This window comes from Corvus brachyrhynchos, unplaced genomic scaffold (assembly GCF_000691975.1).
Source record: "Corvus brachyrhynchos isolate BGI_N302 unplaced genomic scaffold, ASM69197v1 scaffold61, whole genome shotgun sequence".
Lineage (NCBI taxonomy): Eukaryota > Metazoa > Chordata > Aves > Passeriformes > Corvidae > Corvus > Corvus brachyrhynchos.
In genome coordinates, this window is record NW_008236478.1 from 7,349,743 (window position 1) to 7,356,664 (window position 6,922).

The following is a 6,922-nucleotide window of genomic DNA, read 5'->3' on the forward strand; positions in this document are numbered from 1 at the left end:
GGGCTGCCCCCCAACCCTCTGGGACCCTCTGCCCAGCAGCTCCACCACCAGCACAAGCACTGACCCCTGAGGGTACTGAGTAGTTTCCGGCTGGATTTCCAACTCCTGAGGGCTACATCGTGGCCCTGCAGTGCAGCTGGTGTGCTGGGGCTTCCCCAGTGCCCCACCTGCCCACCCTCTGAGCTGGCTGGAGACATGGGCTCAGCTGCCCAGGCACCTCAGGGAACTAAAGTTGTGGCATAGGGAGCTGGGGGCTGCTGAGCTGTGAGCATGGGGCCCTGCTCTGCCTGCCTGGGGAAGGAGCACTGATGCTCTGGGGGGGGCCTGTAAGAGCCTGTGCTCCCTGTTCAGATCAGGCAGCCAGGATGGAGAGGACCACAGCACCCTGAAGGCCACGTTTTCCTTTTGTGACCCATGGGAGACCTTGTCCCACCATGAGATGCTGGGCTGTCCCACAAGGCTTCTTCTTGCCCCACTAACACTGTTCCCTCTTTTTTTCTCCCCTTTAGGAATGAAGACTTTGAGATGTAAGCTACTTACACTGCCAGGTCCCTGTGTGGGGTGGGGGGCAGCCCCTGTGGTATGAGGGGGTCAGGGAACAGAGGGAGAGGGATGAGGACCAGGGTGAGTGCCAGACCAAGGAGTGTGCTGGTACCAGGGGATGGTTGTGAAGGTGGGACTTTTGTAGAGCACACAGTTGTGGGGTCCTCTATCATCTTCCCACACTCCTAAATTTGGAGGTGCTGCTGGTCCCAGTCTCCTGAGCTGGTGGGTTTGGGGAAGCTGTCTCCACACCCTATTTCCTGTGGGGCTGGGTGATAGGAGTGGGATGATATTTGACCATCCCAGTGCATCCTGAGCTGTCCCTTGCTCCCCTCTGTGGCTGGGGGTGACATAGGTGACCTTGGTTTTGCAGGCCACCCACATTCAACTCCTACAAAATCCCCAGACCTTCCACAAGGCATTAGCCCCCATCACGTGCAGATGGAGGAGGAAATGGACAGACCCCCCTCACTTGAAAAATGTGATTATTTATTTTTGCAGGGAGCCTGCCTCTTTCCAAGGCTGTAATTTTTGGTATCAAACAATAAATGGTGTGTTTGTGTGCACTGCGGGATGTGACTGCACTCCTCAGGTCTAGATGAGATGGAAGTACACAGGGGTAGGGGCATGGGGGGTTCCCCATTGCTGGCACAAGCTGAGGCTGTGCCTAGGACCAGAGGGCTCTTCTGGTGTTCCCAAGTGTGCTCTGCCCACAGCCAGCCTATGGGTTGATACAGAACCACTGCTCAGCATCACCAACACTGGGTGATGTTCCCCTCAGTGGGCAGCCCTTTGCACCTCTGACTGGGTGAGTGCCAGGTCCTTCCCTGGGAAAAGCCACACAAAGAGCCTCCTGTCCATGAAGTGCCACCCCAAGCTGTCACCAGCGCGTGAGCACTTCCCTCTGGCAAGGCTGGTATGTATCATCTGTGGGTTTCCAGTGAGTTTATGGAGTGCCTGCAGCCCACACCTCCTTCCCTCTGCAAGATATGGTGGCACGGGTACTTTCTGTGCCCACCCCTGCACAGCCCACGCTCTGCATGGAAAGAGCTGCATGTGCAGATGAACAAAGGGTGACTTGGTCTAGAGCCTTGGGGCAAGTTCAGGTATTGCTTTGTGCTGCTCCTTGGTGCAAGTGCAGGGACCATCCCGAAAGCCGTGTCAGGCACAGGGGATATACGTGAGCAGCTTGACTCATTTCCTTTGTTGCAAAGTCCAAGTTTCTCTGGAGCAGAGTGAGAGGGCCGGGCCAGCCCTCCACTACGTGCATCTGCTTTATTGCTTTTCCACTTGCATTCAGATCTAATTGTTAGTTTTTCCTTTGGGCATTATCTGAAGCTGCAGCAGCCTTGCCTCCTGCTGTCTTCCCCCCAGCAGTCTGACTGCAGAGAGAGCCCTGCGCTTGCCTATCACTCAGCTGAATCTGTCCTTCAGATTGGTTTGGCCCCTGCTTCCCCCAGGGATGGCCACTTCCTGGTCCTTGGAGTGAGATATCCAGCACGCCCTTGGAAAACATTCTGCTCAGTTTTGTCTCTTGTTTTCCTCTGCCCTGAATCCTCAGCCTCCAGAATTCTGACAACTTCCTGCTTGTCTAGGGCCCACATGTGTGAGGCCCCAAGCCTCAGACTGTCCCTAGTGCATTGTGTTCCCTGCTTCCTCTTCCCTTGCTGTGCCTCAGGGACACCAGCTCACACAGGACTGCTGCTGGCTTCAGTTTCCGCTTGCTAGCTTTGTGGGCATTGCTTCTTCCCTGCTCTGCCTTCTCTGCAGAGCCAGTGCTGGAAGGCAGGGAGCTTGACCTTATTCACCATGTCACTGTGGCCACCTGCCCCCAAACCCAGCCCTGGCAATGAAGATGTCTCCCCGAAATGACTGCACAGCCTTTGCCAAGATGTGGGGCTTGCTCTCAGCAGCTCCCCATTCAGTGCTGCTCCAGGGCAGTGTTCCAATCCCTGAAGCCATGGCTCTAAGAGGTGCTTGGGTCCATCCATCCATCATGCTCCTCCTGAGCAGCCCTGGGAGGTGGGTGAGAGCAGCGTCAGGCAAGGCCAGCAGCTGCCTGGAGAGGAGGCGAGGAGGCAAGGACAGCTCATTACAAAATGCCCACAGCGGCTGCCACCAGCTCTCCTTTCAGGCCACGCTCCCTCCGCTCATGTGCACGGCACCTGCCAGAATCGAGGCGGCTCCACTGTGTGAGAGGGAAACTCACAGCACCCCATGGCCACGCACAAGGCTCCCCACAAGGAAGAGCTCATCAATAACAAGCCAGTCGCTAGGGAACCATTGCAGCAGTTCCTCTTTGCCAGGCCTTTTTCCACCACAGGGACTTTCCACAGCCAAGCCCTTGTCTGGGGGAGACCCTGCCACATCTTTACAGGGGTTTCACAAGCAAGAATCTCTCCAACGGCAGCTCTGACACTTTGTGACTGGCAGCAGGATTTCGCTGGGCCAGCCAGGTGCTCGCTGTTGCTAGCTTTCCTAAAAAATAGACGATTTACAGCTCTTGAGAAAAAAATCCTCCCTTCCTCAACTCTCTGTTGGGCCCAGCCACAGCCATGCACGGCCTGGATGGCCCTTCCCTGTGGCACAGCTGCTCCAGCCTGCCTGTGCAGACTCCTGCCTCCATGGCTTCATAGTGGTAAGCAGCTGAGTACCACAGAGGGAATGAGGTGTCTGGGCATGCTTTCCGAGCCCAGCTGTACCAGTGGTGAGCCACGCTGAGCAGCACCAGAGAGATGAGCCTAGCCACTTTTCAACAGAAGCAAAACAAAACCACCCTCCTCCTGAGGGTGTGTACCCTCATAACATCCACCACCACCTCAGCACTGCTTTAGGAACCTTTATTTTTAAAAGGAGTCTGTCTTCCACACTTAAGACCACTCTCAAGAGGATTAATGCAGGTGAATCTCCCACAGCCCAAAAAGGCAACAGACAGCTCCTTTACACCACAGTCCAGAATGCAGGGGCAAAGCCACAGCCATGGTTTCCCTCCTGGTGGAGGGGCCAGGCACAGGGCACCCGAGAGAGGCTCAAACCTGGATCTTCCTGCACAGCTGCTCTCAAGTTACACTGATTTTGCAAACAGAGGCACAATATGAGCCAGACAACCCTGACAAAGCCCCTTTGTATGCAAAGGGCAAAGACAGAGGAGATGGGAACAGAGGGCCCGGGTGTCCTGCAGCATAATCCAAGCTTCCACAAAGGAAAGGGAAAGGCAGGGCCAGCCCCAAGCTCACACAGGCTGCTGCAAGCTTCTCAGCTTCGAAGAGAGTTTGGGTACTGTCTGAGACAGAGAGATAAGGGAATTAGGCTGCTCTTTTCAGCTAAGTAGCTGCAATCAGTCACAGCTACAGGATTGATCCCAGAGGAACTGTGGAGAGACAACGTGTGGAATGCTGCAGCTGCCAGCATGTGGTCTGGGACCCCCAGTGCCATGGAGCTGTGCCACACTGGCGTTTAGCATCTGAGCCCAAAGCAGCAGGACTCAGTGACCCAGCTGCAAGAAACACACCCTGTTTCTCACAGGCAGAGCTTGGAGGTACCACCCAACTCACTGAGCAGAGAATAGGGGGGAAAGACTGTGGGTATCCCTGCCTACCACTCCACCACCAGTACTAGAGGATCAGGAAAGTAGAAGTGGAGTTAAAAAGGAACCAAAGAAGCCAAAACCAAAGTGCTTTGGGCAGGGAGCAGTTCTGTAGTCCTGTAGTGCAGCCAGTGTTTTCATCTGCAAATGCACCCGGCATTTGCTCCTCCACTGGCACACACAATTGCACTTGCTAGGAACAGCCAGAAAGCCTGCCCTGGCTCAGAGGAGATCCCCCAACCCCAGCCACCCAACAGCCTCTTCGAGATGCTGCTGCAGGGATGCTTTAGAAAGGAGCAGGCTTCCATACTGCCAGGACAGGTAGCATTTCCTAGGGTGGATGCAGCTTTCCCTTCCTTGTACACCCAGGGCTTGGGATCACAATGTTCTTCCCCCCCTTCACACACCGTCATCCTGTAGCAGTGCTGAGGGTGAGGAAGTCCTTGCCATGGGTGGCTGAGGAACATCATCGTCCACTGCTTTTGAGGGGATTTTGTGCTCTCGGGGTGGGGTGGGAGGGGGGAAGGTGGTGCTCTGCAGGGCATCCGAGTATATGTCCTCCTGGACACTGGGACACTGCACGACCCTCTGCAGCAGTGGCTTAAGCAAGCCCACGGTCAGCTGGTTCCCCTCACTGGAGAAAGGCACTGGGTCCTCCTCCTGGGAGTGAGGGAGGTGCTGCAGGACCACGGTGAGGATGTCTGAGGCAGTGAGCTCAGTGGGGCACAGTGGCCACAGCCTGTCCAGGTAAGGGTCCAGCTCCCGGTGCTGGGCCAACTCAGCCAGGAGTGTGGTGAATATCTCCTTGTTAAGCAAGGGGCTGAGTTTGGAGAACTTCTCTGCCACCTCCACCACCCGCTGCCACTGCTTCAGACGGATGAGAAGGTGCAGAGCTTGTAGCACGGCCTTAGGCCTCTTGCTGCAGAGCAGCAGTTCCAGCTCCATCTCGTCATCTGCCTCACCATGTTTGTTCTTTCGGGCCAGCACTCCCAGTGCTCTCTTGTACAGCGGCACCCGGCCCTCTGGGCCCTCCTTGCTGCTGTATGACCAAGAGTTGCTAATGTATTGCTGGGTCAGCTCCACAAAGCTGGGCAACCACTTGGGTTTGAACCTCAGGAAGGAGGCGCAAATGAGCTCATAGAGTGGGACCATCCCATTCTGACCCACCTCCTCCAGTTGTGGCTGACACAGGACCTTCTTCCATACCTCTGGGGTGGCCCTGGCTACCAAGAGGCCGTCCCCATTCTGCTGCAGCTGCAGGCAGCTCCTTGTGGCCTTCCAGGCAGCCTTGGGGAAGGAGGCAAAGACAGAGTTCAGATAGGCCAAGTTGTCCTTGTCCATGTCAGACTGCAGAATGCGGCTGACCTCCTGCTCCACCAGCTCGTTGCAGTAGCTTTCCACCTCACTCTCTGGGGCACACACCACACAAGTCTTGAGGAGCTCCAGGCTCATGTAGCTCTGCAGCTCCAGGCTCAGTGTGCTCAACAGCTTGGCATAGGTGTCTTGTAGGCCTCGGGCTGGCTTCTGCTTCTGGTGGAGGCTGTGCTGCAGGATGGCAGCGAGAACCACAGGAGCCTGGAATGCACCACCTTTCTTCAACTTCTCCACCGTCAACTTGGAGCTGCTGAGGCTCCTCCTCTGGTAATACCTGCAGGCCTCCTCAAACACCATCTCCACCAGGCATGGCTCAGGCCTGCTGCTGTCCTCAGGTTTGGAGAAGCTAAAGCTGTAGATGCCAGTTTGAGTGAGGAGCTGGATACTGTCCTCCTCTCCCTGGGACTCCAGGAAATGTACCTCTTTCATGCTCAGGACTTCCTTTTCTATAAGCCTTCCACTGTTCTGGTCTACAAGGTACACTACTCCAGCCAGCACACAGGCCAGGATGCTGCCGAAGGTCTTCAGCCGGACAGGACTCCCTTGGGCCAGGGGGCCCCCCTCCAGGTCAAAGATATGCCTCTGTGTCCCATCTGGCTCCACCACACTCACAGAACCCTTTGTGCTCACCAGCAGCAGACCCCCACTGTTGGACACAGTGGAGGTGTGAATGTCCAGAGGTGCGAAACCTGAGAGAAGGCCCACAGAACCCAGCAGGAGTTTCCTGAAGTCTGACTCGCTGCTGGAGTGCAGCACCTTGCTGTGGATGAAACCTGCAGAGGGGGCTGTGATGGTGAACTTTGCCTTCTCTGGATGCCAGATGAGGAGGAATTTGGAAGTGGTGGCAAAGCCGGCAGCAGCAGCAGGCACTAGGAAGATGTGTTGGGGGGAAGCCAGGACCTGGTACTCGGGGCTGTTGTGCAGGACTATCCTCACAGCGCCCAGCCGCACGCCTTGCTCCCCCACCTCCAGAGCACGGGCACAGACACAAAACCTGAAGGCACACTTGCTCATGTCCGAGTGAGCACCCAGCGGTGGCCTCTCCTCACACCACACCAGGCTGGCTCCCTGGCTGCACACGGAGATGACTCGTGCCCGGGCACCCTGGCAGAGCTCCAGTGTCTGCAGCAGCTGCCAGCCCACGGCCACCACAAAGTGCCAGACTTCGGTCCGGCCATGTTCCCACACCACGGCCAGTACCCAGGAGCCCAGTACCACAGGGCTCTGCAGGAAGAGCAGTCCCACAAGAGCTGGCTGGGGCGGCTGCCAGGTCCTCTCCAGGTCGGCTCCAGCGATGCTGTGGCGCTGGAAGGCCACCACCCGGGGCAGGGTGGGCGGCCGGCTCTTCTGCAGGAGCAGGAGGTGCTGCCCGTCGGGGCTGGACTGGACGTGGCTGGGCTCTTCTCCGCGGCACAACAA

At 56.8% G+C, this 6,922-nt stretch overlaps 2 protein-coding genes across 4 annotated transcripts in view; one reads left to right on the top strand and one right to left on the bottom strand.

The window, feature by feature from the left end:
* Positions 1-1,109, top strand: part of LOC103624651 (prominin-1-A) — an 11,238-nt gene extending 10,129 nt beyond the window's left edge. For all 3 annotated transcript variants that reach the window (XM_017726114.1, XM_017726115.1, XM_017726116.1), the window contains 2 exons: positions 510-527; positions 917-1,109. In XM_017726114.1, coding sequence (XP_017581603.1) covers positions 510-527; positions 917-968 — 70 coding nt within the window. In that variant the 3' untranslated portion in view covers positions 969-1,109. The remainder of the gene's footprint in view (positions 1-509; positions 528-916) is intronic.
* Positions 1,110-3,365: 2,256 nt separating this feature from the next.
* HPS6 (HPS6, biogenesis of lysosomal organelles complex 2 subunit 3) lies at positions 3,366-6,916 on the bottom strand (the record flags this gene model as incomplete). Its single annotated transcript, XM_017726118.1, has 1 exon — positions 3,366-6,916. A coding segment is annotated over one exon (2,388 nt), but the record flags the coding sequence as incomplete, so codon positions are not given.
* Positions 6,917-6,922: the final 6 nt, after the last annotated feature.